This window comes from Biomphalaria glabrata, chromosome 6 (assembly GCF_947242115.1).
Source record: "Biomphalaria glabrata chromosome 6, xgBioGlab47.1, whole genome shotgun sequence".
In the NCBI taxonomy this organism is placed as follows: domain Eukaryota; kingdom Metazoa; phylum Mollusca; class Gastropoda; family Planorbidae; genus Biomphalaria; species Biomphalaria glabrata.
The window spans coordinates 50,407,398-50,423,988 of record NC_074716.1 but is presented as its reverse complement, the minus strand read 5'-3'; the positions used below and the strand labels follow the sequence as shown (position 1 = coordinate 50,423,988).

Sequence of the window (16,591 nt, the reverse complement as noted above, 5' to 3'; positions counted from 1 at the left end):
CTCCACTTCAGTTAGATGTATATCTAATTATGTTTTTTGTCTGTTCGTCGGTCTGTTCATTTGTCGAGCTTCTGTTTCCTCAGGAAACAGGGCGGTGCAATCTCAGAATAGAACATCTTGTTTTTTTTTCTCCACTTCAGTTAGATGTATATCTAATTATGTTTTTTGTCTGTTCGTCGTGCTGTTCATTTGTCGAGCTTCTGTTTCCTCAGGAAACAGGGCGGTGCAATCTCAGAATAGAACATCTTGTTTTTTTTTCTCCACTTCAGTTAGATGTATATCTAATTATGTTTTTTGTCTGTTCGTCGTGCTGTTCATTTGTCGAGCTTCTGTTTCCTCAGGAAACAGGGCGGTGCAATCTCAGAATAGAACATCTTGTTTTTTTTTCTCCACTTCAGTTAGATGTATATCTAATTATGTTTTTTGTCTGTTCGTCGGTCTGTTCATTTGTCGAGCTTCTGTTTCCTCAGGAAACAGGGCGGTGCAATCTCAGAATAGAACATCTTGTTTTTTTTTTCTCCACTTCAGTTAGATGTATATCTAATTATGTTTTTTTGTCTGTTCGTCGGTCTGTTCATTTGTCGAGCTTCTGTTTCCTCAGGAAACAGGGCGGTGCAATCTCAGAATAGAACATCTTGTTTTTTTTTTCTCCACTTCAGTTAGATGTATATCTAATTATGTTTTTTGTCTGTTCGTCGTGCTGTTCATTTGTCGAGCTTCTGTTTCCTCAGGAAACAGGGCGGTGCAATCTCAGAATAGAACATCTTGTTTTTTTTTTCTCCACTTCAGTTAGATGTATATCTAATTATGTTTTTTGTCTGTTCGTCGTGCTGTTCATTTGTCGAGCTTCTGTTTCCTCAGGAAACAGGGCGGTGCAATCTCAGAATAGAACATCTTGTTTTTTTTTCTCCACTTCAGTTAGATGTATATCTAATTATGTTTTTTGTCTGTTCGTCGTGCTGTTCATTTGTCGAGCTTCTGTTTCCTCAGGAAACAGGGCGGTGCAATCTCAGAATAGAACATCTTGTTTTTTTTTCTCCACTTCAGTTAGATGTATATCTAATTATGTTTTTTGTCTGTTCGTCGTGCTGTTCATTTGTCGAGCTTCTGTTTCCTCAGGAAACAGGGCGGTGCAATCTCAGAATAGAACATCTTGTTTTTTTTTCTCCACTTCAGTTAGATGTATATCTAATTATGTTTTTTGTCTGTTCGTCGGTCTGTTCATTTGTCGAGCTTCTGTTTCCTCAGGAAACAGGGCGGTGCAATCTCAGAATAGAACATCTTGTTTTTTTTTCTCCACTTCAGTTAGATGTATATCTAATTATGTTTTTTGTCTGTTCGTTGGTCTGTTCATTTGTCGAGCTTCTGTTTCCTCAGGAAACAGGGCGGTGCAATCTCAGAATAGAACATCTTGTTTTTTTTTCTCCACTTCAGTTAGATGTATATCTAATTATGTTTTTTGTCTGTTCGTCGTGCTGTTCATTTGTCGAGCTTCTGTTTCCTCAGGAAACAGGGCGGTGCAATCTCAGAATAGAACATCTTGTTTTTTTTTCTCCACTTCAGTTAGATGTATATCTAATTATGTTTTTTGTCTGTTCGTCGTGCTGTTCATTTGTCGAGCTTCTGTTTCCTCAGGAAACAGGGCGGTGCAATCTCAGAATAGAACATCTTGTTTTTTTTTCTCCACTTCAGTTAGATGTATATCTAATTATGTTTTTTGTCTGTTCGTCGGTCTGTTCATTTGTCGAGCTTCTGTTTCCTCAGGAAACAGGGCGGTGCAATCTCAGAATAGAACATCTTGTTTTTTTTTCTCCACTTCAGTTAGATGTATATCTAATTATGTTTTTTGTCTGTTCGTCGGTCTGTTCATTTGTCGAGCTTCTGTTTCCTCAGGAAACAGGGCGGTGCAATCTCAGAATAGAACATCTTGTTTTTTTTTCTCCACTTCAGTTAGATGTATATCTAATTATGTTTTTTGTCTGTTCGTCGGTCTGTTCATTTGTCGAGCTTCTGTTTCCTCAGGAAACAGGGCGGTGCAATCTCAGAATAGAACATCTTGTTTTTTTTTCTCCACTTCAGTTAGATGTATATCTAATTATGTTTTTTGTCTGTTCGTCGTGCTGTTCATTTGTCGAGCTTCTGTTTCCTCAGGAAACAGGGCGGTGCAATCTCAGAATAGAACATCTTGTTTTTTTTTCTCCACTTCAGTTAGATGTATATCTAATTATGTTTTTTGTCTGTTCGTCGTGCTGTTCATTTGTCGAGCTTCTGTTTCCTCAGGAAACAGGGCGGTGCAATCTCAGAATAGAACATCTTGTTTTTTTTTCTCCACTTCAGTTAGATGTATATCTAATTATGTTTTTTGTCTGTTCGTCGGTCTGTTCATTTGTCGAGCTTCTGTTTCCTCAGGAAACAGGGCGGTGCAATCTCAGAATAGAACATCTTGTTTTTTTTTTCTCCACTTCAGTTAGATGTATATCTAATTATGTTTTTTTGTCTGTTCGTCGGTCTGTTCATTTGTCGAGCTTCTGTTTCCTCAGGAAACAGGGCGGTGCAATCTCAGAATAGAACATCTTGTTTTTTTTTTCTCCACTTCAGTTAGATGTATATCTAATTATGTTTTTTGTCTGTTCGTCGTGCTGTTCATTTGTCGAGCTTCTGTTTCCTCAGGAAACAGGGCGGTGCAATCTCAGAATAGAACATCTTGTTTTTTTTTTCTCCACTTCAGTTAGATGTATATCTAATTATGTTTTTTGTCTGTTCGTCGTGCTGTTCATTTGTCGAGCTTCTGTTTCCTCAGGAAACAGGGCGGTGCAATCTCAGAATAGAACATCTTGTTTTTTTTTCTCCACTTCAGTTAGATGTATATCTAATTATGTTTTTTGTCTGTTCGTCGTGCTGTTCATTTGTCGAGCTTCTGTTTCCTCAGGAAACAGGGCGGTGCAATCTCAGAATAGAACATCTTGTTTTTTTTTCTCCACTTCAGTTAGATGTATATCTAATTATGTTTTTTGTCTGTTCGTCGGTCTGTTCATTTGTCGAGCTTCTGTTTCCTCAGGAAACAGGGCGGTGCAATCTCAGAATAGAACATCTTGTTTTTTTTTTCTCCACTTCAGTTAGATGTATATCTAATTATGTTTTTTTGTCTGTTCGTCGGTCTGTTCATTTGTCGAGCTTCTGTTTCCTCAGGAAACAGGGCGGTGCAATCTCAGAATAGAACATCTTGTTTTTTTTTTCTCCACTTCAGTTAGATGTATATCTAATTATGTTTTTTGTCTGTTCGTCGTGCTGTTCATTTGTCGAGCTTCTGTTTCCTCAGGAAACAGGGCGGTGCAATCTCAGAATAGAACATCTTGTTTTTTTTTTCTCCACTTCAGTTAGATGTATATCTAATTATGTTTTTTGTCTGTTCGTCGTGCTGTTCATTTGTCGAGCTTCTGTTTCCTCAGGAAACAGGGCGGTGCAATCTCAGAATAGAACATCTTGTTTTTTTTTCTCCACTTCAGTTAGATGTATATCTAATTATGTTTTTTGTCTGTTCGTCGTGCTGTTCATTTGTCGAGCTTCTGTTTCCTCAGGAAACAGGGCGGTGCAATCTCAGAATAGAACATCTTGTTTTTTTTTCTCCACTTCAGTTAGATGTATATCTAATTATGTTTTTTGTCTGTTCGTCGTGCTGTTCATTTGTCGAGCTTCTGTTTCCTCAGGAAACAGGGCGGTGCAATCTCAGAATAGAACATCTTGTTTTTTTTTCTCCACTTCAGTTAGATGTATATCTAATTATGTTTTTTGTCTGTTCGTCGGTCTGTTCATTTGTCGAGCTTCTGTTTCCTCAGGAAACAGGGCGGTGCAATCTCAGAATAGAACATCTTGTTTTTTTTTCTCCACTTCAGTTAGATGTATATCTAATTATGTTTTTTGTCTGTTCGTCGGTCTGTTCATTTGTCGAGCTTCTGTTTCCTCAGGAAACAGGGCGGTGCAATCTCAGAATAGAACATCTTGTTTTTTTTTCTCCACTTCAGTTAGATGTATATCTAATTATGTTTTTTGTCTGTTCGTCGGTCTGTTCATTTGTCGAGCTTCTGTTTCCTCAGGAAACAGGGCGGTGCAATCTCAGAATAGAACATCTTGTTTTTTTTTCTCCACTTCAGTTAGATGTATATCTAATTATGTTTTTTGTCTGTTCGTCGTGCTGTTCATTTGTCGAGCTTCTGTTTCCTCAGGAAACAGGGCGGTGCAATCTCAGAATAGAACATCTTGTTTTTTTTTCTCCACTTCAGTTAGATGTATATCTAATTATGTTTTTTGTCTGTTCGTCGTGCTGTTCATTTGTCGAGCTTCTGTTTCCTCAGGAAACAGGGCGGTGCAATCTCAGAATAGAACATCTTGTTTTTTTTTCTCCACTTCAGTTAGATGTATATCTAATTATGTTTTTTGTCTGTTCGTCGGTCTGTTCATTTGTCGAGCTTCTGTTTCCTCAGGAAACAGGGCGGTGCAATCTCAGAATAGAACATCTTGTTTTTTTTTCTCCACTTCAGTTAGATGTATATCTAATTATGTTTTTTGTCTGTTCGTCGTGCTGTTCATTTGTCGAGCTTCTGTTTCCTCAGGAAACAGGGCGGTGCAATCTCAGAATAGAACATCTTGTTTTTTTTTCTCCACTTCAGTTAGATGTATATCTAATTATGTTTTTTGTCTGTTCGTCGTGCTGTTCATTTGTCGAGCTTCTGTTTCCTCAGGAAACAGGGCGGTGCAATCTCAGAATAGAACATCTTGTTTTTTTTTCTCCACTTCAGTTAGATGTATATCTAATTATGTTTTTTGTCTGTTCGTCGTGCTGTTCATTTGTCGAGCTTCTGTTTCCTCAGGAAACAGGGCGGTGCAATCTCAGAATAGAACATCTTGTTTTTTTTTCTCCACTTCAGTTAGATGTATATCTAATTATGTTTTTTGTCTGTTCGTCGGTCTGTTCATTTGTCGAGCTTCTGTTTCCTCAGGAAACAGGGCGGTGCAATCTCAGAATAGAACATCTTGTTTTTTTTTTCTCCACTTCAGTTAGATGTATATCTAATTATGTTTTTTGTCTGTTCGTCGGTCTGTTCATTTGTCGAGCTTCTGTTTCCTCAGGAAACAGGGCGGTGCAATCTCAGAATAGAACATCTTGTTTTTTTTTCCTCCACTTCAGTTAGATGTATATCTAATTATGTTTTTTGTCTGTTCGTCGTGCTGTTCATTTGTCGAGCTTCTGTTTCCTCAGGAAACAGGGCGGTGCAATCTCAGAATAGAACATCTTGTTTTTTTTTCCTCCACTTCAGTTAGATGTATATCTAATTATGTTTTTTGTCTGTTCGTCGTGCTGTTCATTTGTCGAGCTTCTGTTTCCTCAGGAAACAGGGCGGTGCAATCTCAGAATAGAACATCTTGTTTTTTTTTTCTCCACTTCAGTTAGATGTATATCTAATTATGTTTTTTGTCTGTTCGTCGTGCTGTTCATTTGTCGAGCTTCTGTTTCCTCAGGAAACAGGGCGGTGCAATCTCAGAATAGAACATCTTGTTTTTTTTTTCTCCACTTCAGTTAGATGTATATCTAATTATGTTTTTTGTCTGTTCGTCGGTCTGTTCATTTGTCGAGCTTCTGTTTCCTCAGGAAACAGGGCGGTGCAATCTCAGAATAGAACATCTTGTTTTTTTTTCTCCACTTCAGTTAGATGTATATCTAATTATGTTTTTTGTCTGTTCGTCGGTCTGTTCATTTGTCGAGCTTCTGTTTCCTCAGGAAACAGGGCGGTGCAATCTCAGAATAGAACATCTTGTTTTTTTTTTCTCCACTTCAGTTAGATGTATATCTAATTATGTTTTTTGTCTGTTCGTCGGTCTGTTCATTTGTCGAGCTTCTGTTTCCTCAGGAAACAGGGCGGTGCAATCTCAGAATAGAACATCTTGTTTTTTTTTCCTCCACTTCAGTTAGATGTATATCTAATTATGTTTTTTGTCTGTTCGTCGGTCTGTTCATTTGTCGAGCTTCTGTTTCCTCAGGAATATCAACACGAACAGTGTCATGGTGGACCACCAGGGGCATGTACTTCTGCAAGACTTTTCCCTGGGGGAGTTTGGAGCTTCATCCCGGATGAAAGACTTCGACACGGTGCCTGTCTTTTATTTAGCGCCGGAGGTAAATGTATGCTATTGTATAAACTCTACCCCCTGGCCCAAGTTTTTTTTCATGATTATAATTAAAACAAAAACTTAATTAACAGAAAAAAAAAATCCCTTGCCTATCTTAAAAAAAACAGTAAAGTGCTCTTGAGACCTTGAGATCTTTAAGACAGATTGGAAGGCCATCTGTTTCTATGGCTGACGGTTAACGGTACGGCCAGCACAACGACCAACCACCTATATTTTTTCCCAAATGAAGTCACAACCTGTGGGCAGTTTAGACCAATAGCTCGTTGTCACGTCACAGGTTTGTACGGCGTGGCAAGAAGCTATTAGTCTAAACTGCCCACAGATTGTGACGTTGCAAGTCAGTGTTCAGGCCTTATATAACTAATCTAATGGTCTCGAGTAGCTAGAACTCTAGTTGCAACTGTCAGCTAATGTTTTAATGAACCGTTTCGCGGATTTGTTAGACGGTAAGAACATTTTTTGTACAACCACGCAGAATAGCAGTCCAGGATTCGAATCCGAGGTATTATTTATGCTGATTCTAACTTACAATATGATCTGTTTCATGTCACTGGGATATGGGGAAGGGCGGTCCACCATGGGGAGGTTGAGTTGTGTGGACTCAGGGGGCGTCCTAAAAATCGCGGAATTAAAAATCACCTAGATTTGAACCCGGGATCTCTTGGCTCGAAAGACAAGCGCCTTACCACCCAGCCACCGTGCCTCAATTAAAATAAAATAAACAGCACAGTAAAAGATGGTGATTTTCACACTTCAGATCAATGCATGCGAAAAGATTGTTTATAACCCTATAAAATTAAAAAAGAAATAATAGTCGACCTGCGGCGCAGCATACGCCGCTATTTTGCAGGGCCGGCCTTTGGCCACTGCAACCTATGCGACCGCAATGGGCCCCGCACTTTTATAGCCCCCACGCTAATCCTAGGTGTAAATTATTAAATTAAAGGGAAACTCCGATGGTTATTCAAATTTGAGTTATTGACATGTTTAAATTCTGCGTAAAAAGTTGTAATAGTAAACATTTTACCATTTTGTATTTCAATGCTTAGAAACATTTATATTTAATGAATTAGTCAGTAAATTCTTGACATCTCAGTCAAACGTCACTTCCCTCAACAATACTGAAAGAGAAACTAGATTTAATCAATCATATCGATTCATTCTTACAGTAGCTGTTAGGCTGTTAGGCTTAGTGACGATCTAGTCCAGAACTAGGGTACAGTTATATATATATATAGAGAGAGAGAGATCTAAAAGCATTAGGATAACCAACTCGAGAAAAAAAGTAACATTTTCATCTAAGCCTCTCTTTGTCCTAAAAAATAAATAGATCGTATGTCTGACTGATTGTAACAAAGTGGTCAGTGTAAGGCTAGTCGAGACTACGTGTAGTCGGTCATGACAAGACAACCAAGCGATAGTGTTTGTTGTACGTTGAGTGGTCAGGCGAGAAAATACAGACTGCCGTGGTTAGTCATGCATGTAAATCTACTTTCAAAACGCATTTTTTTTCTTTGCTTATAATATCTAGATCTAACTGCATAGACGAAGATATATTTCTTTTACGAGAATGTAAACTTTGCTGTATGGTCTCCCGTTATACAATATGTCAATAGATTAAATTAATAGATTTCACATAGAAACCCGGTGAAAATCTGATCGTTTTGGATCCGCAGGAAAATTACACCAGAAAAACATCAATTACTAAGTTATTATTGCAAATTTTTTAAAAAAGAATGATACATTCATTATCCGTAAATCAGAAAACATATTATATAAAATAAAAATTGTCAAAACCATATTTGTTTCCCTTTAAGCCATTTTATAACTTGTAACAAATTTACCGCGGCCTCCTGATTTACCAAAAGCTCCTGGAAATCTCTTGAAGTTGCAACATATACGAAAAAGTCCTGGTAATCTCCGGAAGTTATTAAAATCTTTTGAAAACTCATACAAATCTCCTGAAATATAGACAACATTGGCATTTTGGGGTGCCATTCAAAATGGAAACGCCAATCCTACGCTCGATAAAAAAAAAAACGGCATTATGCAATACCCTTCATTGTGTAATCTGGTGAAAGAAGCTTCTCGCGCCTCAAACTAAGGAAGAATTACTTGAGGTCAACAATTCTCAAAGATAGATTGAAACATTTGGTAATTCTTGCTACTGAGCGTGATCTATGTAGGAAACAGAATTTTTATGATATACTGTATGACTTCGCTACATGCAAGGCTCGTAAAGTAATTATTTACGTATTAAAGAATGAATAAAATGCATAGACGAATTTATGTTCTAATACAAACTCATAATTTTCACTTATTATCGTATCCCTAGCCAAACTGGGCCCCGAGAAATCCGTTTCGCATAGGGCCTCACAACGGTTGAGTCCGGCCCTGCTATTTAGTGACGGGTGAATACTATTTGTTCTCCCCCTTCCCTTTTTTTTCGCCACATAAGTTACGTGGGGGTAACTCTAGTCCTACTTGCAAAAATAAAAGAGTGATCTTTCCATGACTTCTATGTGGTGTCAGGAATGGTTGAGCCATGAAGATAAATAAATATATACAGAGAGAGAGAGAGAGAAAGAGAGAGAGAGAGAACTATGTTTATTTTTAGTTCTTAGTAACTCGTTTGGGGCACAGAGTTCGATTATGGTCTAATGACTCTAATCTCATTTGTGGACCACTGGGTATCTGGGAGAATGTTTTTTCGTGCTGCCTTTAGGCGCTCAGTAAACACAACTCTGCTCGAATCGGGAGTCGAACCTCGGGCCCCCTTCGAGCCAAGTTAAGTTCAGGGGTACTTAGCCTCTCGACCACGCTTCCCACTTCTTATACTATAAGACAGTGATGCCCAACCTAATTCGACCTGCGGGCCATTTTAATTTCCGACACTCGTGTCGCGGGCCACATGACAGAAAAAGTAACAAAAATAAAAACAGAAATGAAATTGACTTTAAACTAATTTTATGAGAGACCCATGGGTGTAGTACTGACATTAACTAATGGGATATTTGAATTTTTTTTTTCACGCGTCGGAAAATAGGTTCATTTCTCTACTTCAAATGTGAGCAACATTTTAGCAAGTCTTACCACCGACTCATTTTTCTGGTCTCTTTTTGGTAAATATTTCCATCAATGCCGCTATATTTGCTTCATAATGCTGTTCATATGCTGTTTTTTTTGTTAAACAGCCACACCCTTTATAAAACAAATATGTTGGCTTATTATCATGTTCCAAACAAAAAAAGTAAAGTTCACTCTTTCCGTTACATTTTACATTAAAGTGTTAAATGTCGTGGTACCAATCCATTAGAAAAAAGAGAGAACCCTAACGTAGGTAAAGTTGCATTTTTCAACCTTTTTTGGGGCAGGGGTGTGGGTGATTTTCTTAATTTTGTTTTGGCGGGCCGGATAGAACCACGTCGCGGGCCGGATCTGGCCCGCGGGCCGTACTTTGGGCATCACTGCTATAAGAAATAGAGCGTGCACTGTTTTTTTTTTAAATGTATTGTTTTCTTAGTGATTAGAATGTTGAGTTTTTTTTTTTGCGAGACTGTCCATACATTTAACACATTCCATAATGTGAGGATAAGTGACAACAGAAAAGGACCTTTGTCAAAGAGAATTGCATCCCTTTTGCGACAACTTTTAACCTATTTTAAAACATAAAATGATCTAAATATATTTACATTTACTTGCACACATGTTTGTTTTGTAATCTTGGCTCCTTTTGAATCAATATCTACAAGATAAGATAACTTACATTCAGTTTGACTACAATTGACAGCGTTGTCAAACTTGTGGATATTAAATGAATAGTAATTTCTTGACCACTCATGTTTTATTTTTATTTTTTTTAAAATGACTACAAATTAGTAGAAATTAAATGAAGTGTAATTTGTTGACCACTCATGTTTTATTTTTAATTTTTTGAAAATGACTACAAATTAGTAGATATTAAATGAATTGTAATTTCTTGACCACTATTGTTTTATTTATTTTTTTGAAAATGACTACAAATTAGTAGATATTAAATGAATTGTAATTTCTTGACCACTCATGTTTTATTTTTATTTATTTTGAAAATGACTACAAATTAGTAGATATTAAATGAATTGTAATTTCTTGACCACTCATGTTTTATTTTTTTTTTTTTATTTTATTTTTTTTTTTTTTAAATGACTACAAATTAGTAGAAATTAAATGAAGTGTAATTTGTTGACCACTCATGTTTTATTTTTAATTTTTTGAAAATGACTACAAATTAGTAGATATTAAATGAATTGTAATTTCTTGACCACTATTGTTTTATTTATTTTTTTGAAAATGACTACAAATTAGTAGATATTAAATGAATTGTAATTTCTTGACCAAAAAAAAAAAAAAAAAAAAAAAAATCTACAAGATAAGATAACTTAAATTCAGTTTGACTACAATTGACAGCGTTGTCAAACTAGTGGATATTAAATGAATTGTAATTTCTTGACCACTCATGTTTTATTTTTATTTTTTTTAAAATGACTACAAATTAGTAGAAATTAAATGAAGTGTAATTTGTTGACCACTCATGTTTTATTTTTAATTTTTTGAAAATGACTACAAATTAGTAGATATTAAATGAATTGTAATTTCTTGACAAAAAAAAAAAAAAAAAAAAAAATTTACAAATGTATTGATAAGACATCGTAATTAAAATTGACACGTAAATATATAGCTACACTGTGGAGTACCACTTCTTTTAATAAGCTTACCTCTGGGGGGGATAAAAAGTGCTGATACCTTCGCCAAGCTGTCGCCTCTTTCGCTTCCTCTGATGCCACAATGTGATGGACTGCATCGCCATACGTACCTGGGCTAAACTGCGTCCCACGATGACCTGCAGGCATGGAAATGAGTCAGTGAAGACCATGACATGTGCTAGTGGCAGCGTGCCATCCTTGATAAGCTCCTCAATGCATCACAACACGTTGCTGATTGCCTGCATTTCTAAGACTAAGACCAAGACCAAGACTAAGACTAAGACTGCTTTATTGATCCTTACGGAAATTTGTTGTGATTACAATGACTCGTTTCTCATATAAAGACAACACAACAGAAAAATACACATAAATACAACAGACAACATAAAGAGATCATTCAGCGACTACACACAGGTATCTTGATGCATTTCAGTAACGCAATCCTCTAACCTATCTTATCTTATATAATACAGACGTTACTTCAAAAAAAGAAGATGATTACGTCCTACGCGTCATGCATTTAGTCATGCTTATTTAACCAATGACCTAAATTCTGCGAAGTCACTGGTTTTCCTGGCTGACTCAGGCAACCCATTCCATTCTCTAATAGCGCTAGGGAAGAAGGAGCATCTTTACAAATGTGTCCTAGCGTATGAAATAAGGACTGTACCTTTATCTTTAAATATTCCTGAGTATTTAATTAGATTTTGTTTTTGTATTTGAAGATTATTATTTCGACTACACTTGGACTTAACCAGCTTTTTTTTTTCGGTTGGTCTGGGAAATGTGACCATAGCACCGCAACCGGAAATTGTGAAGCCTTGGACTTTTTCCTTAGAACCATCCGTGTAAACTGTACTGGATCCTTCTGGGTAGTGGCTATAGTTTCCCTCTCAGTGCTTCATAGCATTGTTGGTGAACATTTTCTTGTTTACCGCACGATCGATCATCAATTTTCGCACATCCGGTAGTTTAGCAAATGTTTCGTCTTCCGTCGCCCCAGCAGCTTGTCGGTTAGGTTTATTAAACTCTCGCTTGGGTTTTACAAACTGGGGCAAAAGGTTTCTTGCTATTCGTATTGTTTTTTAAATCTAACAATTCCAATGGACCTCATTCACCAATCGTAAACAAACAACATTTAGCCACGTGATCTTATTGAGAAAACAATGAAAAAACTGTCACGTGACAACCATCATGAATTAAACATGAGATCGTAAATTATATAGAAGAGATAGAGCACCACGTGGCTAAATGTTGTTTGTTTACGATTGGTTCTGATATAAATATAAATCTATGTTTATTGTTTTCCCTTTTGTGAAGATAATTAAGTATGACACTTACAGCAAGGCGATTGACTGGTGGGCGCTTGGCATCACAATATACAGTTTAATGTACGGACAGGTAGGGCTTAGCAAGTAATCTGTTTTCATTCACATATTGCTTTTAGTGCTTAATGCTTATACTGGCTTATAATGAATCATCAACATCATTATCATCATCAGTTCATTAACTTGTGTCGTGAGGGTGCTGTGACAAATTGCTAAACCAAGTCCCTCCATTCTTCCAGGTCAGCAGCTGTCTTTAGCAAAAATATCGAGGCCGGTCCATTCTTTTACTTTGTTTAGCCAGCTTTTCTTTGGATGACCCTTTCTTCGATCTCCTTGAACTGTACCTTGAAGACTGACGCTTGACGGTGATCTTCGTTTAAAACTGGTGAACGCTCGTAATTGATTAACCCTTTCATCCCAGAAAACTGTCGAGGGAAGGGAAGCGGTAGCTATTGGAGCTTGACGACCTTAAGGTGTCTCAATCTAATCAAGGGGCAAAGTGGGTTTATACTCTGAAATCAATTTAAACCAAATTGACCACCTGGCTCTGTTATTCAACATGTACCTGGCTCTGTCAATCAGCATGTACCTGGCCCTGTAAAATAGCATGTAAGTGGCTTTGTCGATCAGCATGTACATGGCTCTGTCAATCAGCATGTACCTGGCTCTGTCAATCAGCATGTACCTGGTTCTGTCAATCAGCATGTACCTGGCTCTGTCAATCAGCATGTACCTGGCTCTGTCAATCAGCATGTACCTGGCTCTGTCAATCAGCATGTACATGGCTTTGTCATTCAGCATGTACCTGGCTCTGTCAATCAGCATGTACCTGGCTCTGTCAATCAGCATGTACCTGGCTCTGTCAATCAGCATGTAACTGGCTCTGTCAATCAGCATGTACCTGGCTCTGTCAATCAGAATGTACCTGGTCCTATCAATCAGATTGTATTTCGTCCTGTCAGTCAGGCTGTACCTGGTCTTGTCAACCAGGCTGCACCTTGTCCTGTCAATCAGACTGTACCTGGTCCTATCAGGCTGTACCTGGTCCTATCAGGCTGTACCTGGTCCTGTCAATCAGGCACTACTTCCCAGTCCTTCATAAGCTAAAATACATTTATATTTACCATCTCAGGAACCTTTCCGAGACAGCAACACATTTAAAACAATCTCCTGCATCCTGACCAAGGAGCCGGAGTACCCACAGAAGCTGAACGGTACCAAACTCATCGCCTTATGTAAGGATGTAAGTAGGATTGACATTTACACGATTGAGTATAATTCTGTATGAGTATTGACTGGTAAAACTAATTACCGGTAAAGGTAATGAATGGTGAAACTAATCATTAGTAATACTGGTGGTACGAAACAAAAATTTCCGTCTCAATAAAAAATCAACGAAACAATCTTTTTTAATCAGCTTCTGATCAAGCGTCAAGAGCATAGACTAGGCAGTGGACCTCTGGGCAGTCTATTTGTTATTAACCATCCTTGTTTGGTGGACGTGGACTGGACTAAGCTGTCTGCTCGGAAATTTCGTCCTCCGTTTCTTCCCCCAGGTAGGAATCCTAGTTTTTTTGTTTGTTTTTTTAAACATTTACTCTTGAAGAGAGGAGTAGCTAGACGCACCTAATGCAGTTAGATATGTCAGCTTTCCTACTAAACTTTCCCAATAAAAGAAGTATTTAAAAAAAACATAATACCAAGAGCTTATTACCAAAAAAAAAACAAACACTGTTATTAAGAAAATATTATAATTTCTGACATTTACATATTAATATGTTATACCCTAATCATTAATGGGTATTGCCCAGCGCGTTCCGCACCCTTTTGCATCCCCGAGCAACGCCACTGCTTGTAAGATCACGATGACATCTTTAGTATATTACTGAGTTCTTTGTTACCAGTCACTTTTGTCTCTCGTGAGTCGAAAGAGTTACTGTTTGGGAATTTATTGGTGCTAATGGATTTATTTTGTTTGATATATATATATATATATATATATAAAAAGGAAATGCATTTTACAGTTGGACACATAATCGTTGCCTATAGAAACAGATCTGCCCCATAGATAGCAAGGAGTGCTCACTTTGACATTTCTGTTCTGATAAACTATGAAAGTGAAGTCTGAACTACGGCCCGTGGGTCATATTCGGGCCCCTCATACTGTAGCAATTAGAGCGGCAGATGAGATACTGCGGCGCGGTGGCAAAGAGCTTGGCTTCCGGAACAAGGGTTCAGGTTTCCAATCCTGGTGAAGACTGGGATTTTTAATCTTGGGATATTTAGTCCACCCTTAGTATCTGACATTATTTGAGAAAAAGTAAAGATGGTTGTACTGGCCACATGACACCCTCGCTAGCCTTTACCGCATCTTCGATGGCAAAGTCTGAAAGGGAAACTAAACTTTACGAGGGAGATATTGCAGGTAGTCCTGCGTAGGCCTGGTGAAGAGAAACAGTTAGTCACACACGTCGGCCTGGTTAAGAGAAACAGTTAGTCACACACGTATGCCTGGTCAAGAGAAACAGTTAGTCACACACGTAGGCCTGGTCAAGAGAAAAACGTTAGTCACACAAGTAGGCTTGGTTAGGAGAAACAGTTAGTTACACACGTAGGCCTGGTTTAAGAGACCACAGTTAGTCACACACGTAGGCCTGGTTAAGAGAACCAGTTAGTCACACACGTAGGTCTGGTCAAGAGAAACAGTTAGTCACACACGTAGGTCTAGTTAAGAGAAACAGTTAGTCACACACGTAGGCTTTGTTAGGAGAAGCAGTTAGTCACACATGTAGGCCTCTCAAGAGAAACAGTTAGTCACACACGTAGGCCGGGTCAAGAGAAACAGTTAGTCACACACGTATGCCTGGTTAAGAGAAACAGCTAGTCACACACGTAGACCTGGTTAAAAGATACAGTTAGTCACACACGTAGGCCTGGTCAAGAGAAATATTTAGTCACACACGTAGGCTTGGTTAGGAGAAACAGTTAGTTACACACGTAGGCCTAGTTAAGAGAAACAATTAGTCACACACGTAGGCCTCTTAAGAGAAACAGTTAGTCACACACGTAGGCCTGGTCAAGAGAAACAGTTAGTCACAGAGTTGTTTTGTTTCACATGTTTCCAATGCACCTTCAGATTTAAAGACTATTAAATAACGTGTACAAAAATGTGTACCAGACAGACGGATCGCAGAGAGTTAGGGCTCTAACCAGGCATTATCGAAACGACAGTCCAGAGTTCATACCACACGACCATGCTTCCATCTCAACCAAAGAATGTTAAGCATGATCGTTGCGCTTGGCTACACAACCCCGCGTCTGCCATAGTAGCTGGTAAACTTTTTTTCTTCGCCTACTCTGTGGAACTGCAGAACTCGAACGTGATTGGTCACTTCTGCTACTTTTATTTTTTCCCGCCAGAAAACATTCAGTTGAAACAGAAACCAAAAGACGCTGACAACCTGACTCTGTCGACCTCCAAGTCGTCCTTATCTGAATTCCAGTGGTCGGGAGATCAAGGACTGGCTCAAGAGAAAACGTAAGGACAGGGTTCGAAGCGTAAATAAAACGTGTTCTGCTTTTTCTTTGATTTTAGTCAGTATACGTAACACTGCCTGTCCCACGATTGCCAATGCCGGATGCCCTGGTCAGGCTAACTTAGGCTAACCACTGGCGCCATTTCTCAGTCGAAAAATTTAAAAAGTCGTTACGGAAAAGAAACGAAAAGAAGAAAGATTTTCCCGTCGAGAGAAAGTCTCTAGCATCGTCTTTGAGAAACAAAGGAGACTCTCAATCTAAGAGTTGTTCATGTTGAATGAATGCAGTGGCGTAGCTAGGGTAGGGGGAGGTGGTGGGGGTAATTTTGAACATTCCCCTAGGCCCTCAGTGGGGGGCCCCCAAATAAGTGGGTTTTTTTTTTACATTAAATTTACGCCATGAAGTTTTCATAATGCTCTTTTTTTTTTTTTTTTTTTTTGTTGTAGTTGTTTTTTTTAGACAGCCACACTTTCAATATAACTTAAATATGTTTGCTTATTATCGTGTTCCGAAAAAAAATAATTCTCCGTTCAATTACCCCGGTAGATTCTACATTCATTTACAAACACTCAAGACTTAGAGGTCATGGTACCAATCCATCTGAGAAAAAGTGAGGACCCAGACGTTCATAAAGAGACTTTTTTTTCAACTTGTTTTTTTTTGGGGGTGGGGGGGGGGAAGGTGGAGAAATTTTCTACGCTTTGGGCCTACGTTTTGGCGGGCTGGATGGAACCACTTCGCGGGCCGGATCTAGCCCGTGAACCTTATTTTGCGCATCTCTGGTTTATGCCGTTGTTG

General features: G+C 38.3%; 1 protein-coding gene across 1 annotated transcript in view; it reads left to right on the top strand.

Annotated features, from left to right (window-relative positions):
* Positions 1 to 16,591, top strand: part of LOC106067668 (uncharacterized) — a 55,100-nt gene that overhangs the window by 32,688 nt on the left and 5,821 nt on the right. The window contains exons 11-15 of the mRNA XM_056033843.1: positions 6,037 to 6,172; positions 12,249 to 12,329; positions 13,389 to 13,499; positions 13,674 to 13,812; positions 15,677 to 15,794. Of these exons, the coding sequence (XP_055889818.1) occupies positions 6,037 to 6,172; positions 12,249 to 12,329; positions 13,389 to 13,499; positions 13,674 to 13,812; positions 15,677 to 15,794 (585 nt within the window). The remainder of the gene's footprint in view (positions 1 to 6,036; positions 6,173 to 12,248; positions 12,330 to 13,388; positions 13,500 to 13,673; positions 13,813 to 15,676; positions 15,795 to 16,591) is intronic.